The sequence below is a fragment of the Bos indicus genome, chromosome 26 (assembly GCF_029378745.1).
Source record: "Bos indicus isolate NIAB-ARS_2022 breed Sahiwal x Tharparkar chromosome 26, NIAB-ARS_B.indTharparkar_mat_pri_1.0, whole genome shotgun sequence".
NCBI lineage: Eukaryota > Metazoa > Chordata > Mammalia > Artiodactyla > Bovidae > Bos > Bos indicus.
Window position 1 is genome coordinate 4,724,445 of NC_091785.1, and position 19,706 is coordinate 4,744,150.

A 19,706-nucleotide genomic window follows, 5' to 3' on the forward strand; every position below is an offset into this window, starting at 1 on the left:
AAATATATTAATATATATTTAATAAAATATATTAAAATTATAGGAAGAGATAGATAGAAAAAGAGAATAGATCATAAAGGCTCTGAAATGTTATTTTTTTAAAGTGCATATTACAAAGAAAAAAGATAAAGATTGACTCATCAGGTCATGCTTATGAATGATAACTATTTTCTCTAGCGATGAAGACCTTCTTGTTTATTCCCACAACAGTGAAGTAAAAGAAAGATTTTCCACCAAGCAGTAAGGAAATTCATATATGGTGTGGTCAGATGTGGTGACTTTGGAAAGGCTTGTATTTTAAATTTCATAGCTAAGGGTGCTTTAAAAGAGAGTTTGCATATTCTAGGAAGTAAATAGTATAAATTTTCTATAAGCAGTATAAAAGTAACAAGTTTTGTTATTATAACTCTATCTAGATGTTGTCAGTGATAGCAAAGTACCAAAGTGTGACTGAACAGACTGTTGAAGGGCGAAATGCTTATGTTCCTCTCTCAGCTCCCTGGGAGATTCCAGCTTCCTTCCTGACACAATGCTGATGTGGGATTTCTCATCATGGTGTTAGTATCCACACTTTGATACATCAAAGAAATTAGTGGTTTTTCATGTAGCAGTCAGGGCAGAGCCTTAAAAAAAAGGAGTTAGCATTTTCAAAAATGTACCAGAGGGAAAACCGCTGTTAACCTTGGCTGCTTTTGCCATGTGTCACCACAACCAACCCAGACTCCAGAAGGCAGGGATCAGCAGGTAAAGAGTAGAGCACTGTGTACTGACAGACTTTGCATTTATACTTTAAAGTGAAAGGCCTTTTATTTACCTCCCTCCAAGAGATGAACAGTAATCTACCCTCAAGGTACTAGATACCATCAAGGGTGCTTTCAGTAAGGATTATTGAAATAGTTATGCTTTCCTTGTCAAGTTTTTCTGCAGGTGTGTTAATGGAATGCAATTATTTGTTTCATATAACCTTACTCCATTTTCTGAATGTAAGACTCATAGAAGCAGGGATATGCATTTTTTTTAATTGATAAGTTCCATCTGTCAATTAGAGTGAGTGGTACCTCATAGACCCTCCATAAATGCTTGTTGAATAATTGAATTCCTGAGAATATTCAATGCCAGAGAAATGAATATGAATTGTATCTGGTAGCTTTATCATACAAATAATGTGAAACTCAAAATCAATATATTGTGTCTTTAGTAATAATAGTAAAATATTCCAAAGACTACAGAAAATATATAGTAAATACCATGAAACTGAAACCACTTATGTGTAAGATTATTACATAATTGGAAACTGTGCTTTCCCCCCCAATATTATTGACAGTAGAATACTACAGATAACCCTTGAACAACATGGGTTTGTACAGCACAGGTTCACTTTTATCTGTGTGTTTTTTTTCAGTAAAATTAGCATCTATAATTTTATTTTGCAAATCTTTAAGTGTGGGGAAAAATTTGTGTTTGATTAGGGAATCACAATGTGTGTAGTGTGCTAAGTTGCTTCACTCATGTCCGACTCTTTGTGATCCTGTGGACTGTAGCCCACCAGGCTCTTCTGTCCATGGGATTCTCCAGGCAAGAACACTAGAGTGCTTTGCCATGCCCTCCTCAAGGGTATCTTCCCAGTCCAGGGATTGAACCCACGTCTTTTATGTCTCCTGCATTGGCAGGCGGGTTCTTTACCACCAACACCAGTTGGGAAGCCCAGGAATCACAATACATGGACTGAGAGCAGCCTAGAGTCTTGATTCTATCCAAACTGTTTTAGCTTACTGCTTTTGGGTAAGTCATTTGATGCAGAGATATTTGGATTTTTGGTTGGAGGAAGGGGGATGATTGGTGCTCCTAAACCTTAAGTTGTTCAAGGATCAACTGTGTTTTCAAATCACTATTGCAACACCATGTCTTTATTAACTATAACAGTGTTGAATATGGTAGTCAATCATCTCGAAAAAAACAAGTACAATGACATTATTTATAGGTCAGCTACATTTCTTTTTAGAATCGATCATGGTCTAGGTTTATAGGGCCTAGTATTACTGACCAAGCAGATCTGGAAGGAAATTTTCCACTCAAGGAACAAGGCAGTGTTCAATATGGAATTTATAATAAACGGAATTTATAATAAAAGTACAATACTATTTTAGAGTATTGTTTGAAGGCACCTGTAAGAACTTTGCCTGCAATTCTAGAGAGTGTAAAATTAGTAAAGAAAATGGATATTGCTTTTTTTTTAAGTTTTTTTCTAATATCATTTAAGTGTTTTCCCTTTATTTTTAAAATTTAAAAACTATTTTTTGTTTCTTAATGTTGTAACATTTCTTTAGAAAAAGAGGAATTGAAGCCCGTATTTGCACAAATCTTATATGTACTTCAGGTTTGGGAAGAAGCATGCACTATTTCTCCTTAGTATACGGGAAAGAAATGCAGCAAGCTATTCTGGGCCTCCATGCAGTTTGAAACTAGAACCATGTTCTCTCTTGAAATTTTTTTTGTCCTTTTTTGTAATGGAATGAGCAGAAATTTCAAGCTTACAAACTTCACCACCACTTCAGCCACTCATGAGTTTGTAACCTTGAGTGTGTGAGCATATCCTTTCCTCCACAGAGTGGAGACAATAATACCTACCTTAGAGGTTTCACTCAAGATGAGTTGAGAAAATCTATGTTTAACCACTTTGAAGACTTCATAGATGCTGAATCAAAAACACTCATGTTAAGCTTTGTGGAGTGCTCACTCTGAGGTATTCTAAGCATGTATTTATAGCCGTTTATTTAATCCTCCAAATAAATGTATGAGGTAGGCACTATCGTATCTCCATGTTAATAATGAGGTAAGTGAGACAGAGATGCTATTGCATTTGCTCCGTCATAATGGGAGTTGAAGAACTTGAATTTAAAAAGAAGCCCCACTCTAATAAACTGCTCTTAAAATGACTAGCCTTTGCCAATTTTATTTTTTCCTTTCCTGCAATAAACATGCATCGTTATAGTTGCTTGATATTTAATGATGGGCTCTATCTTTGTCTAGAAGTTATAAAAGTGGAAGCTGAGTTCTTTACCAGTTAGAGGGGGAAAATATGTGAGAGTTAGATAAAAAGAACACTCTTTTTATTAAGATGAAGAAACACAGAAGAATAGATTCCATTTTAGAAGGTCTATGATCTAGTTCTGTGACTTGAAATTTATGGACCATGGATTCCGTGATTATGGGCTTCCCTGGTGGCTCAGATGGTAAAGCATCTGTCCACAATGTGGGAGACCTGGGTTTGGTCCCTGAGTTGGGAAGACCCCTGGAGAAGGAAATTGCAACCCACTCCAGTACTCTTGCCTGGAGAATCCCATGGATGCAGGAGCCTGGTAGGCTACAGTCTATGGGGTTGCAAAGAGTCGGACATGACTAAGCAACTTCACTTTCACTTTCATTCCATGAATAAAAATGGTTTGAGCTTGTAATTTTAATATAATTTTAAATAAATTACATATTTTGCAGGCTATTGTGCAAATAAACCTTATAAAATGCACAAAAATAAAGCAGAAATATAAATTTAACAAAATATATGCAAAAGTAAAATTCAAATTATTTCCTTTGTGCATTCTGAAGGACCTTACCCATAAGTAGTTTCATAGAGAGAATCCCTGTCAGGAGTTGTAAACTGAAGGACCTTAGAAGACAGTATGACCTGCCAGAAGCTTTTAGTCATTAAAAAGTTTTGGACAACCATCTAAACACTCAGCAGTCTCATGTGGAAATTTGAAATTTACCATGGGAAACAGAAATGTATCATGTTCTGGAAAATCAGAAGACTCAGTAACGCTGGTTTACATTCCCACGTTTCTCCAGAAAAACCCTACACTTTTCAATCTATCACGGCCTTCATGGTCTCTCTTGCCCCTTTAGGCTAATTCATTTTTTCTTTTCTGATGGAGATAGAAAACTGGCCCATCTGCTCACAGGCCCCTAACACCTCATTCAATTTCTTTATTTACTGGCAGATTGCAAAGAAAAACAAAAGAATTAAAATGAAATTAATGCAAATGCTTCCAAAGACAGATGTGGTAAAAACTGACGGCTTATTCTTAGTCTTTATGACATAGTTAAGTCAATCTCTTGTCACTCTACTAAAAACGAATTTCTGTTTTGATGATGGGTTTTTCTACGTAATTCCATAAGACAAATGGCTATTGAAATTTTATGTAGGACACCAACAGCTTAACATCTTAAGTAATTGCAAAAACTTACATGTTATAATTGAATTGTTCTATACCTAAGATAAATCCAGTGACTTAAACTCATTGACATTTGAATCACTCACAGGGTCTCAATTTTAAAGATGCTCTAACGTCATCAGTATGTTAACATCTCAACTTACTTGCTTACAAAGTAAATAACAGAATGGATGTCTTTTCTTAGAGATTGCTCATCTGCAAACTCATGTAGATGAGTTCTAGTACATTAAACAATTATGCTACTTTGATAATGGATAGTGTGGCACAGGTAATTAACTGTGAAGTCATTAAGGCTTTTCTGTGCTGTGACAGGTGTGTTTACCTATAACAGATTAATGAACTTGTCAAATATTTCTTTTTCCCTCTTTCTATTTCAGATCAACCTTGTGTGGAATTCGACAGAAGATGTTCCAACAGTTTTCTCTCTGGAAATGGTTCATTTCGGGGATTATCCTTGGTTGTCTCTTCACAGTATGCTTGGGCCAATATGATGACGGTAAGTGTGCTTTTACTCTGACCTTTAGCGTTAGCCAGGATTTCTATGGAAAATGCAGCACATCATAGAAATGAATAATGCTAATTTGTAGTTCATTTTTAAAAGTTGGCGACTCCTTGCAATAATTTAATTAAAATAATCTTACAAAAGTAACATCTGATGCACTTTGTTTCTTAATAAGGATTGCAATATGGTAGAAAATCCAGTGTTCAGCCTCTATTTGAACACTTACATGTTCTCACTAAAATAATGCCTAACTGTTATAAACAACATGAAATTCTATTTGCTAGCCATTAGACAAACACAAACAGTAGCCTTGGATAAAATTAGGAATATGAAAAATACCAAAATTCCCTATGAGAAGAGATCTCTGAAGGGGTCAAAGGTGGATGTCATAAGTGATTTTTGCATTTAAATTGGGGGGTTTCATGCCCTCACTATTTTATTTGGAAAGAGTGAAAAAGTGTAAAAGACTTGGCATTAGACTTTGAGTCATTCCTTAATAGTAACTCAGTCATTTGATAAAAATACATTAGTCATCAAGCTCTATGGAGCCATTTAACATGTTATATCTGCAATGGCCCAAATGTACCTGTCTTAGATATTTCAGTATTGACGGTGTCTGTCTTTGAATACTACTTAATGGGAATGTGGATCTCTCTATCTAAAAGAAGAAAAATGGATACATTTTCCCATCCTAGAAGTTCGCTATTCAAGAAAAATGTTTTGTTCTGTTGTTATTATTATGCTTATTACTTTTACTAGTCATCTGTTGCTGTCGTGTTACCTATTTGCTCTTAGAGACATCAAAGATTGTGATTTTTGTATGTTTTTTGTGAGCTTTGCTTGGCTAAATTAAATAATCTGATGATAGATGAATGAATTTGACTTTATCCCCCATACAGTGTTCAAATTATATACATATTAAAGCATTCTCGGTCCTCCATAGTTAGAAAATCATGCCTCTAGGGATTTGCAGAATAATTCACAATATCAACTATTTTCATAAAGTCAACAGCCTAATCCCTTGGAAAGTTCAGCTAATTAGCACAGTGTTTACTCCAAGTACATCTGAACTTAATGTCCCTGTCATTGCCATTTATAAGGATTGTGAGTCTCCAGTCTAACAACAAAGTTAAAAGTGTAGTAAGAAATAAATAATGTAATTGCTACTTTAAAGCAAAAATAAAAATCAATGGAACTTAAAAATGCATGACTTTAAAGTAAAATAATGCATTTTAATTTATGCCTCAAGACTAGATGGCAAATCAGTGTGTTAATATTTCTTCATGCCATAAGGCATTCTATTTTTATTCATAGTGTTTACACTGAGATGGAAGGACTGTCATTGCTCATATTAGACTTTCACAAACCCTGTACTTTTTAGCAATGTAATTTAGGTTATCGGGGGAAATCATCCCTGGTTTAACCTGTAATGCTATAAATTAGCTTCTTTAATAAGTTCATTTCAGCTCTTGGTCTCTCTAAATGTGCTTGTATTGATAGCCCCCAAAATAAGATCATCAGGTCACCACTGACCATGAAGTAACTTTCTGAAGAAGAGTATAGCTTCACACCTGCCAAGTTAGATTTCACAGTAAGGCTGCCCCTTCACTGCCCTCATGGAAAACCTTCCAGCCACACTTAGAAAGCCTTTTTAGTTCTTTCCTCCTGGAGATAAGTTGCTAAACACCTAGGAAGACTGAAAGATCAGAACTGTGGCAAAGAAACAAAAATTTTGTATAGTTTTTTTATAGAGGTTTCTCAACTTTCTGTGCTTTTCAGCATTCCTTCCATACTTGCATCCTCTGATGCCCCCTCAGAAGTAATAACACATCCCTGTAGGTCACCTACTTCTCTCTGGTCTCCCTCAGTGAGGGACTCTGACATCACTTTTATTTTATTGTTCATGAAAATGGTTTTCACAGCTACTGTTTTTTAAAATCCCTATTAAAGTTTGAGAACATATGATGCAGGAATGAAATCAGGAGTAAACAAAGCATGGCTAACACACAAAATAACAAAACTGAAATATGTGATATGGATTTCTTGAGCCAATTTTTCTTATCCAAATGCTTGAGAATGCAGGTATGGGTTAGACCAAAGGAAAATGTAGTGATAATCCTAATCATGACAGAAATGTGTGAAAAAAAGTTTAAGAGGTTTACTGGTTGGATTTACTGGTTAGAGTAGCCTATCTGATAGTTGACACCTTACTTCTATACATAGTTAGGATCTAAGACAGAGAAATATGAAGGTGGAAAAATTTTAAATACCCTAAGGCTATTATAGTATAGCAGTTTATATTTTTCTTATGTTAAAGAATAGAATTCTCCTGGACTTTCAAATAAAAGGTTTCCTGTGTTTATTCTGTATATTTCCTTACTTAGGCATATGGAAGTTGGAAGGAAAAAAATACTGTTTATTCAAGAAATATTTTATCATGAAATGGAATATTCTAGTATTATCCACATGTGTGAATCAGCTTCTAAGAAAAGTTTACTGCATAATAGTTGTTTTCAAATTTTTCTTACTTAAGAAATTGGGCAAATTTTTGAGTCATTCAATGTTTCTCAAATTGTTAGGGTAAGTTTTTAGATTCAATAATAAAATTTGCAGATGACCTATTTGTAATGAAGATTCCATTTGTTTGATAACTTCAGATTTAAGAAAGAATAAATGCATAATTGAGATTGATAGTATTAAATTAAATTTTAAAAGTCAGAATTTAGCTAGCCAGTAGAATATTGGAAAACATAATTGATTTATAGTTTTAGTAGCCAATCTAGCCCAATATGAAAGTATTAGGATTGATATTTTAGCATACAGTTTAATTCATTATCAGTCCTGACAGTTTTATTGAAATGGGAACATGTGCTGTGATCCCAAATCGAATGTGGGGAGCCTGCACAGGAGATGCCATTGGAAGCAGAGGAGGCAGGGCTATCTGCTAAATTATGTATTATGTGGGATAGAAGATATTAAGACCATATTCCTTATTCTACCATGTTATTCACAGTGAGGTAAAAAACCAAGTTGTCCATGAGGTTTGTGTTTTTTATTTTATTTTGATTTTGAATGAATTAGTGAATTATGAAAGGGAGGGAAAGAAGGGGAGGAAGGAAGGAAAGTGGTATATAAGGGGTAAGTTTTGTTTTCATTTTTTATTACTTTCTTTGCATTTTCAGATTGTCCATATTGACTAGGTAATACTACCATGATCAGATAGGAAAAGTATTTCTTTAAAAACAACCATATATCAAAGCATTATAACTAACTTTGAATCAAAGTGTAGGAGTGTTAAAGAGGCTATAAAAGGATATATGTGCCAATGAGTGTGTGAGTGTGTGTGTGTGTGTGTGAGAGAGAGAGAGAGAGAGAATTAGAAAGAGATTACCTAAGTGTGTGCAGACCATGAAAGTCAACATAAGTTTGTTTTGTTTTGTTTTTTAAGGAAAGGGTTCTCCCTGACTGCTCAGGCTTTCAGCCTGGAAGCCAAAAATCTTCCATCCTGCCCTTGAACTATTATGTAACTTGGCATATATCTATGATGTGAATGAAATCCTTATGTACTGCACAACCAGAGCAACTGTCTGAAGAGATGCTGTTTATAATCTCAAAAAGTCATATATTAATACTTCCTAAGGCTATTTTCGTATTAAAAATAACTTTCTGAAACTCACTTTCATGTAGTTGAATACACTATCTGACATATCACCAGTGTTCACTAAAATATTTTTTATATTTATTTCTATTGTTACTTCTAATTATGTATAAATAATTGTTTCTTTTTATATGTTGATATATAGATATAAAATGAGTACTTTGTGCTCCTGTGCACAATTTATATATACTTCCCTTATATCTGTTCATATTTACTGAACACCTTGAAGACTCCCTTGGTGGCTCAGATGGTAAAGAACCTGCCTGCAATGCAGGAGACACAAGTTCAATTCCTGGATTGGAAAGATCCCCTGTAAAAGGGAATGGCAACTCACTCTAGTATTCTTGCCTGGAAAATTCCATGGACAGAGGAGCCTGGCAGGCTATAGCCCATGGGGTTGTAAAGAGTTGGTCATGATTGAGCAACTAACACTTTCACTTCTTTGAAGATTTAACTTTGTTAAACTGCATTTCATTTTATTGTTATTATTTTGGCTGTATTAGGTCTTCACTGTGGCATGAGCACTCTTCACTGAGGCTCATGGACTTCCTCTGGTTGCAGAGCACTGATTCTAGAGTGTGCAGGCTCAGAGGTTGCAGCACATGGGTTTAGTTGCCCCATGGTATATGGGATCTTAGTTTTCTAACCAGGGATAGAACTCTTTTTGCCTGCACTGAAAGGTGGATCCTTAACCACTGGACCAACTGGGAAGTCCCCATTTTATTTTTCAAAGTATTAATGATTATATTTTTTCCTTGGAGGGCTTATTAATTCAAATGAACCCTGAAATGAAAATTGAGGAACATTTCCATGTGTATTGTTATGCTTGTTAGGTAATCCATTAATCCATGGAAAGTCAGTGATGAGATAGATATGTCATCATTAAAGGTATGCTGCTGCTGCTGCTGCTAAGTCGCTTCAGTCGTGTCCCACTCTATGTGACCCCATAGATGGCAACCCACCAGGCTCCCCCATCCCTGGGATTCTCCAGGCAAGAGCCACTGGAGTGGATTGCCATTTCCTTCTCCAATGCATGAAAGTGAAAAGTAAAAATGAAGTCGCTCAGTCCTGTCTGACTCTCAGCGACCCCATGGACTGCAGCCCACTAGGCTCCTCCATCCATGGGATTTTCCAGACAAGAGTACTGGAGTGGGGTGCCATTGCCTTATCTGATTAAAGGTATAGACATATTTTAATGTCTGAGACTAAAATCTTCTAAGATCTGACATTTGAGCCTGGAAACTTCATTTTTATCAAGTATGTCTAGAGGTCAAAAAGTAGAGTGACAGTGGTTTATACTAATAAACTTAAAAGAGAATGACATACAAATTACAATGCTGCTGCTGCTGCTGCTAAGTTGATTCAGTTGTGTCTGACTCTGTGCGACCCCAGAGACGGCAGCCCACCAGGCTCCCCCATCCCTGTGATTCTCCAGGCAAAAACACTGGAGTGGGTTGCCATTTCCTTCTCCAATGCATGAAAGTGAAAAGTGAAAGTGAAGGTGCGCAGTCATGTCCGACTCTTAGCAACCCCATGGACTGCAGCCCACCAGGCTTCTCCGTCCATGGGATTTTCCAGGCAAGAGTACTGGAGTGGGGTGCCATTGCCTTCTCCAATTACAATGCTAATAATAGCATTATAAGGAAAATAAAACCACCCAAAGAGCTGAAACATTTATGTTTCTTAGACTGATGTTTTCCCCCTTTAGATACCTTAAGAAGAACTGGCTACATAAACTGAACACTTCTGCAAGAAGAATTAAAAAATCTTAATTGTTCATGTTTCCAGACTATTACAGACTATCACATAGGGCACCATTATAGCAATATCCTTGCCTCATGGACTGTACTGATCTATTTGTGGGATACACATGGTCCCTCTAGTATTATTCTGGAAATGTTTGTAAATTTTCTTTTTTTCAGTTTGCTATTTCAAAGTTTAGTTCAGGTCATCTTCCTCTTGTTAACATTGTATTTCTCTGAACATCAGTACAGTTTAGTCCCTCAGTCATGTCCGACTCTGCAACCCCATGGACTGCAGCACTCCAGGCTTCCCTGTCCATCCCCAACTCCCAGAGCCTACTCAAATTCATGTCTATCACATCAGTGATGCCATCCAACCATCTCATCCTCTGTTGTCCTCTTCTTCTCTTGCCTTCGATCTTTCCCAGCATCAGGGTCTTTTCCAATGAGTTGGCTCTTCACATTAGGTGGCCAAAGTGTTGAGTTTCAGCTTCCAATGAATATAAGGACTGATTTTATTTCTCTGAACATAGTACAATACAATAGTTTCTTTTGAATCTGTTTCAATTATAATTAAAGATGATTAATGGAGACTACACCTAAGTAATTTTCAATGAACTTGATTGTCTCTGAAACATCTTTCATTTAAATATTATTTCTTAATTATAGGCAGCACACATTTCTTAATTTCTTAAAGGCAGCACACATCGAGAGAAATTGAACAATATACATGCACACATTCATACATAATAGATAACACATTCTGAAACCATACATAGCATATATTTTATGCAAATTTTAATCTTAATATAATAAAGGCATATTTTCTTATCTACCCCTTCCACTTTTTCCATCTTACAGAGTGTATTTTTATTCAGAGATGTTAAATTCAAGTTTTCAGAGTAATTTTGTTGTTTTTTCTACAGGCTGAGTTTTTAAATTCTGAGTGTTATTTTTTCTTGAAGCTTTATAAACTTTTGGAGATATATATATATATATATATATATATATGCCATCTAGATTATGTTATTATGGGATATTTAGATTAATATGCCAAGAAACAGCACTTTCAGTGCTTTGCTGTTGTTGTTCGGTCACTGAGTCGTCTCCGACTCTTTTTGACCCTATGGACTGCAGTGCACCAGGCTTCCTTGTCCTTCACCATCTCCTTCGCCATCCTCTGTTGTTCCCTTCTCCTCCTGCCTTCAAAATTTCCCAGCATCAAGGTCTTTTCCAATGAGTTGGCCTCTTTGCATCAGTTGGCCAAAATACTGGAACTTCAGCATCAGTCTTTCCAATTAATATTCAGGACTAATTTCCTTTAGAATGGACTGGTTTGATCTCCTTGCAGTCCAAGGATTCTGAAGAGTCTTCTCCAACACCACAGTTCAAAAGCATCAATTCTTCGACACTCAGCCTTCTTTACGGTACAACTCTCACACCTGTACTTACTCCAGTAAAATTTTCTAAATTTCATTTCTAAATGTCTAAATTTCATTTCCAGATAAAAGCTTGGCTGTGTCTTCTGCTTTAGTTTGTACCCACACTTGGATTTCTTATTTCCTCTTTTTTGAAGGTGAGCAATCTTGTAGGTCCTGTACCTCCAAATTGGATTTTGTTTTAGGGCAGAGGTTTGAAAGGGCATCTATCTTTTCTTGTTTCAGCAACGATTTCTCAGTAAGCAAGTTCAAAAATGTTAACTTTGTAACTTCTCTATACTCTGACCCTTTGCCTAGAAGGATTACTTCAGTAGTCTCTCTGAACAGTAGTAATAGGCTCGGTTAAAGCCCACCTGTACATACTGGGAGCCAGAGAGCTAAAGAGTCCAAAAACTAAATACATAAATAACCTCTGAGAAACATAAGAACAATTAGTGTGCTTTTTTCTCTGTGCTAATACATACACACATCCACACCCCAAAAATGTTATTTCCAAGGTAACTTAGAATTGCTGCTGCTGCTGCTGCTAAGTCACGTCAGTCGTGTCCGAATCTGTGCGACCCCAAGGACTGCAGCCTTCCAGGCTTCTCCGTCCATGGGATTGTCCAGGCAAGGGTACTGGAGTGGGGTGCCATTGCCTTCTCTGTAGAATAGCTAAGTACTGATATTTCAGATACTTTCATTTGTCCTGTTGAGAAAGGGAAAGAAGTAGGTCTAATTCACTATATAAGTAATACAATACAATTATCGATCACCAGTAGGGTAGATGGTTCCCTCTCTAGTTCTAACAACCTTAAGAAAATGAACCCATTGAAACATAAAATACTCACATCCAAATTGTGTGAGAAGGTCGAATCCATTTTAACTGTTCTTAATAAAAATCGAAATTGAGCAAAAGTGTAATTATAATCTTGCTTGGCTCTGATACAACTCATAATACAGTAACTTTTCTTAGTTGGATCTTTTCCCATCAAATCTCCGTACTTGTTACCACGACTTCTGCACCATATCCCTTAAGCTCTGCAATTTGGGTTTTCTCACATCTCTACCGAAAGTGCATTCTCTAAAGTCTCCAATGACTACTTTCTTGGACAAATCCTATAATTTTGTAGCATTTCAGCAAACAACATTATTGATCTACTTTTCTTGCAACTATCTTTTCCTCAGTGATTCTTAGAACTGAATTTTTCTGATTGTCTCTATATCAGACATGATCTTCCTGGTGAATATTCTACCTTTCTCTAGTCCATGATTTTGAAATTGCCCCACTTTTGTTTGTATTTCCATAAAGAGTCATATTTTCTAATGAGCCAGTTTGAATATTTTCTAACAGTTATAAAGGTCCTTTCCTTGGTCGTGTTCTGCTTTCTCTATCTTCCCTTTCACAGTACTTTCAAATTATTACATGTCCACTCTACATATTCTTTTTATCTAGACCACATTTTCACTTCTCTATAGAACATTTATTTAGTTTGCATTTTATTGAATATCAACTCCATGAAAGATATTAGGGAAACAAAAATGAGGCAGTTATTTCATTCAAGTATAATAATGAGGTATATAGTCAATACTATGATTTATATAATCATAGGTGGATATATAGTGTGTGTGTGTTGGGAGAATACATATGCAAAATCTGCTGAAGATTTTGGGGTGAAGTACTCAGAAAATGTTTGCAGGAAAATTTTTATTTTTCAAGGTAAAGAATTGGAAATTTTGGAAAACCTGAACAATCCTGAATACTGGTGCTCTGATTTAAGATGTATTACATCTTAGAATTGAGGATTGTATATGCTGTTTTATGACCTGTTCAGAGAAGATTTTGTTCAATTCTAATTATACCTTTAAACCAAATTGCTCATTACTCCTTGATGTTGTTACTAATCATATTAAGTGAGGAAAGGTTGGTTAAAGGGTGCAAACATTTAGTTATAAGATGGATAAGTTTGGTGAACCTAATGTACAACATGGTGACTATAGTTAATAATACTGTAGTTTTATATACTGGAAACTTGCTAATAGAATGGATTTTAAGTATTCTTACCACACTAAAAAAAGAGAACTATGTGAGGTGATGGTTGTGTTAGGTTATGTTAATTAACTTGGTTCTGGTAATTATTCATTTTACACTATATCAGTATCAAGCCATATATTGTGCACTTTAAAAATATACAATTTTGTTTGTCAATTACACCTCAAGGAAACTGGTATAACTAATGTCCATCTTTCCCTTTATATTAAGTCAAATAATGTTTGTTTCTATGTTTAGATTATAAATTGCTGAACACAGAAAGTCTCATTTACTTTTTGTTTCCCTCAGTACCTGGCAGAATGACCCAGTTAGTGATTATTTAAATTAGTATGCCTTCCATAAAGAAAAATAGAACTGAGAGATGAAGTGTCTTTTAATAATATAGGAGCAAGTAGGTAACCTTTATGATAGTACTTGGAGTTCAAACAGTAATTCAAAGACACATTTAGTGAGGGTTTGATTTCTATGACACTGCTCAATATTGACATAGGAACCAAAGCAGTCAATAATTATCTCTGCTATGGAGATATTACACATAGTATCCTTTTTAGGATTTGATAGGAAAACAGAGTTTAGGTAAATTATATAATTTTTTAAATTTTAATTGGAGGCTAATTACAATATTGTATTGGTTTTGCCATATATCAACATGAATCCGTCACGGGTGTACACGTGTTTCCAATCCTGAACCCCCTCCCACTTCCCTCCCCATACCATCCCTCTGGGTCATCCCAGTGCACCAGCCCCAAGCATCCTGTATTTTTATGCCTTGAGGGTGCATCATTTAGAAAAGTTTTTGTATAAAACTCAAAGTGAATCTATCCTCTCTTCAGTGTGTTTTCTTTTTCTGATTATTAGCAGTTGTTCTGGGCATTTTGTTCATAATGTTGGTGGATCACACTGTGCCAGTTGTTCCTGACATCAGCCTCTTAGCTCCAGATACCAATCTTTACCTGCTCTTATAAGATCCAATACTGGCCCTCAGGGCTGCTCAGTCAGCCTGCTCAGTGATAACTGTTCAGCCACTCTGAGTTTATTAAGTGTCTTAATTGAATAGTTGGAGTACTGATGACAGTTGTTCAGGCTTCTTAGATCATGAATGAAAAAGACAATACTAACTCAATCATCAATATTTTGTATGGTTATATCCAGAATTTGGCCACAGTTGGTCTGTTGAATGCATACAATGCAATTCTGCTGGATCCTCATACAGGAAAAGCTATAGCATTTTAATGTAACATGAATAATATATTATGCTGATTTTTTAATTCATTCATTCTTCAAGTATAGCAAGCATATGTAATGTCTACTGTGCACATATAAATTTTCTAACAATTATAGCTAATATTTATTGGATGATTTCTATGTGACAAACAGCTTACACATAATACCCTATTCACATTGTGATACATTTATACTTGATACATATGATGTATGTTCATGTGTAATGCACATGCTATGTCACTACAATTCAGTTATAGAAGATTATATAGTTTTATACAAATGTTTTTAAATGGCTACTAGATGTCAAGCCTTGTTCTACGAACTGCAGATATGTGTGTGCTTAGTTGTTTAGATATCCAACTCTTTGTGACCCCATGAACTGGAGCCTGCCAGGCTCCTCTGCCCATGGGATTTTCCAAGCAAGAATACAGAAATGAGTTGCCATGACCTCCTCAAAGGGATCTTCCCAACCCAAGGATCAAACCTCCATCTCCTGCGGCTCCTGCATTGCAGGCAGATTCTTTACCACTGAGCCCCCAAGGGAGCCCCGATATAGCAAACAGCAAAATAGACCAAAAGAAAAAAATCCTTATTTTTCTGAGGTTTGCTTGATATTTGAAGGGGACAGAAAATAATCCAACCACTAAGAAAGTCATGTAGTATATTAGTATATGAAAGAGGTTATGTCAAAAAAAAAAAAAAAAAAACAGGGAAAGGGATATTTGGGGGAACATAATTTTAAATAGGAAAGTGTGGGAAGAACTTACTAAGAAGTACCCTTGGTGTAAATTTCAGAGAGGATTATGGGAAAATTATGGAGATTCCTAGAAGAGCATTGAAGACAGAGATCACAATGAGTGAGAGGGAATTGAGATGGGGACATGCCTATTCTGTTTGTAGAACACAATTGCAAGCAAACTGTGGTGGGTGAAAATTGGGGCCGAGTGAGGTAAAGGGGAAAGAGAGAAGATCAGAAAGTTGACATGGGTGAAGGCAAATTGCCCAGGCCTTGCAGGCAGTGGGGGACATTGTCTTTTTCTCTCAGTGAGACGGAAAGCTACTGGAATGTTTCAAGCAGAGGAGTGAAATGATCTCACACAAGTTTTAACAAAATTGCTTTGATGCTTGTATTGAGAATCATCAGTTAAGATCAAGGTGACCAGTGAGAAATGTATTAACAATATTCCAGGCAGAAAATAAAGATAGCTTAGACCAGGTTTTCATGACAGAGGTGGTAATAATGGTTGACTGTCAATGCATTTTTGAAGTACATCAATAGAGTTTGCTGATGTGTTGGATACAGAGAAAACAAAAAAGATAGCATTTAAGTATATCTGATACTAGTATACTTGGTCTAAGCATCAGCAGAGTCTGAATGATCAACATGGTCAACGATCATCAAAGGAACAAATGTGGCTAGAAATGAACCATAAACACAGTGATCATATAGTCTAGGAAGATGAGAAAGAATCAGAAAGAACATTAATATGTGGAGATAATTAATGAGAGGAAAACTAGAAGAGAGTGGTTTACTAAAAGTCATAGGAAGAAGACATCTAAAGGAGAAAGTGGTCAGCTGTGTCAAGTCTGATCAAGTAAGATGAAATGTGAGAACTGAATATTGAATTAACAACATGGCACTCATTTGTGGCATTGATAGAGATGGTTTGAGGTAATGTTGAGAATGAAAATTTGCAGTGGTTTCGAGAAAGAGTGGAGGAAGAGGAAATGCAGGGTATTTGAAAATATAAAAAAGTTTTTTTTTCTTTTTTCTTTTCTTTTTTTAAATCTTTCTTTTCTTTTTAATATGGTGGCAGTACTAACAGGGAAAGAAGAGTAAGCTTAAGAATGCACACCCCACCTCAAATCCTAGTGGTGTAAGGATATAATAAAGCAACCACCATCCCAACGAGGCACTGAGAGAGCTACAGAAAAATAGCATCTTCTTGGAATAGCTAGATTTCTAGTAGAACAAGAAGAAAGGAATGTTCAGCAAAATATATATTATTTAATCTGTCTCATGTTCAGTAAAACACCATAAGATAAATTCTATTGTTGTTCCCATTTTCCAGTCGAGGAAACCGAAGCTTTAAAGATATCGAGCTATCTCACTTAAAGTCACACAGCTCCTACATCTAAGAGTCATAATCCTAGCTTACGCAGCTTGGATTTTACAGCCTGAGTATAAAGTGCTACAGTAGTCATGAAAGTATAATAATATGAACACCAATCCATGGAACCTTAAGAGAATGATGGAAATTATTATCAACTTCTACTATATGTTCTTTTATTTTATATATACTTATTAGCATATACCAGTTTTGTGCCACATTTGGGGTTGAAAATATGAATGAGATATTTATTGACCTCATGTATGTTAATGCCTACATTATATGAAACATCAGCAAAAGGGATTACACATATAAATCAATATACTGTATATAGATTGTGAGAGGCTGAGTTAAAAAGATGACATTTATGGTGCCTGCCTAGAGGTATGCTACAGTCTGTATCAGATGTAGTTAGTGGAAGAAAGACATAGGATGAGACACTATTGAGCTACATGAAAAATGGATAAGGAGTTACTTTAGATTTAAATCTGATACATATAAATTCATGTGCAGTCAAAGCAAAGGGAAACATGAGAGGATTAATGACGAAGCACTGGTATGTGGGATATGAAAGATCATCTATGGCACAGTAGTTAAAGCTTGAGCTTTGGAATCAAATAGACTTTGTTCAAATCCTGGCAAAATCAATATGTGATTTTTTATAAATTATATAATCTCTCTATGACTTAGATTTCCATCTGTTAAACAGGATAACAGCAACTCTGATTTGATTGTTGTTAGGATTAACTGATGGCATGTATGTAAGTTGTTTAGCGTGTTTTCTAGCATATGCTGCTGCTGCTAAGTCTCTTCGGTCGTGTCCGACTCTGTGCGACCCCATAGACGTCAGCCCACCAGGCTCCCCCATCCCTGGGATTCTCCAGGCAAGAACACTGGAGTGGGTTGCCATTTCCTTCTCCATTCTAGCATATAGGAAATGATAAAAATATATTTGGGTATATTATAATAAGTACTACTATTTTCAAATTAAATAGACAAGATGAACAATATAACATTATCATTAATCAATATTTCTTTTGGTTTCTTTTATCTGAAAACATTTACACAAACACACAGGTCACACATATAATCACACACTATATTAAATCGACAATTTCTTAAACAATCACTATGCTTTCTACATACATATTTCTGCATACTACAATTCTTTGAATGATTTTCAGCCCATCTATCCTGTGAAATTTTCGGCTGCATTTATTAAAGTGTCAGGCATAGAATTTATACCATTTCAGTTTTTTAATAATTTTATTTATTTATTCATTTATTTTTCGCTGTGCTGGGTCTTCGTTGCTGCACAAGGGCTTTCTCTAGTTGCGGGCAAGGACTAATCTTCACTGAAGTGCACAGGATTCTCAGTGAAGTGGCCTCTCCTGTTGTAGGGAAGGGCTCTGGGGAGTGAGGTTTCAGTAACTGCAGTTCATGGGCTCAGTAGCTGTGGCTCCTGGGATCTAGCGCACAGGCTCAGTAGCTGTGGTGCATGGGCTTAGTTGCTTCGCAGCATGTGGAATCTTCAGGATCAGGGATCCTAATGCATGACTCTGCATTGGTAGGTGGATTCTTTACCACTAAGCAACCGGGGAAGCACCACCTTTTCCATTGTTTTTTTCCTATCTCTTATTTACCTCCTTAAAATTTTTCTTAATTTTTATTAGTTTCATTTTTTAAAAAAGAAGCTTCCTTTAGCTCCTTCTTATTTATCTTTCTTCACTCATATCTGAATACTTCTCAATTACTTTATTCTTCTCGTTTTTTAAATATGTTTCACTCAACTCTCTCTTACATTCTAATTGTACCTCTCTCCTGTTTCTTTGTCAGGTATTCTCTCTGTCTCAATATTTGTTATCTTTCTGCCTCACTTTAGCTAATTTAAGTTCTAGAAAGCACAGTAAGCATTTCCTTGGCTATAGGTACTTCATATTTCTAACTGCTAGGTCTACTTTTAGAAAATAATCTTAGCTGGACTTTTAGCCTCTTTGGTTATAGAAAGAATTGGATAGTATTTTAGACCAAAGGAAAAAAAAAATTCCAGCATGTATTTTCATTCTCATAATATAAAAATTACCAGAATGCACACACATATTTTAAAACCTCTAAAGCTTCTGTCTATTATCAGGTGAGGAACATTTTAAAGGAGATGCCATCCAATTTCCTTCCCAGTGATACTGAACTTGGGAAAAAATTCAATTTATGCTCTAAATTTCCAAGATTTAAATCAAACTAAGAACTTTTTAAAATATAATATATTAAATATTAATTTCATGGGCATTCATTTGACAATACAAAGTGAGATATATTCCCAGAAAAAGAAAACTAGAAGGAATATTGTCCAATGAATTACTGACACTGGACTCAAGCCAGTGTAAGCAATGTGTGTTTATCACTGAGAGCTCCCTGGATCCATTAAACCCAATAGTCCTTTTATCCAGCCCATTTAAATGTGTTTTTTGAAAGCAGGTCCCCAAAGGTGTGACATTTGAAAGCATTTGTAATGTGTTTTAGTTTTTTGTTGTTCAGCCACTCATTTCTGTTCGGCTCTTTGCAACCCCATGGATGCAGCACGTCAGGCTTCCCTGTCCTTCAGCGTCTCCCAGTTTGCCCGAGTTCATGTTCATTGCATCAGTGACTCTGTCCACCCATCTCATCCTCTGACACCCTCTTCTTCTGTTCTCGATCTTTCCCAGCATCAGGGACTTTTCCAATAAGTCATCTGTTTGAATCAGATTACCAAAATACTGGAGTTTCAGCATC

General features: G+C 35.8%; 1 protein-coding gene across 1 annotated transcript in view; it reads left to right on the forward strand.

The window, feature by feature from the left end:
* Positions 1 to 19,706, forward strand: part of PCDH15 (protocadherin related 15) — a 1,036,870-nt gene that overhangs the window by 142,040 nt on the left and 875,124 nt on the right. The window contains exon 2 of the mRNA XM_070780422.1: positions 4,607 to 4,725. Coding sequence (XP_070636523.1) covers positions 4,635 to 4,725 — 91 coding nt within the window. The 5' untranslated portion in view covers positions 4,607 to 4,634. The remainder of the gene's footprint in view (positions 1 to 4,606; positions 4,726 to 19,706) is intronic.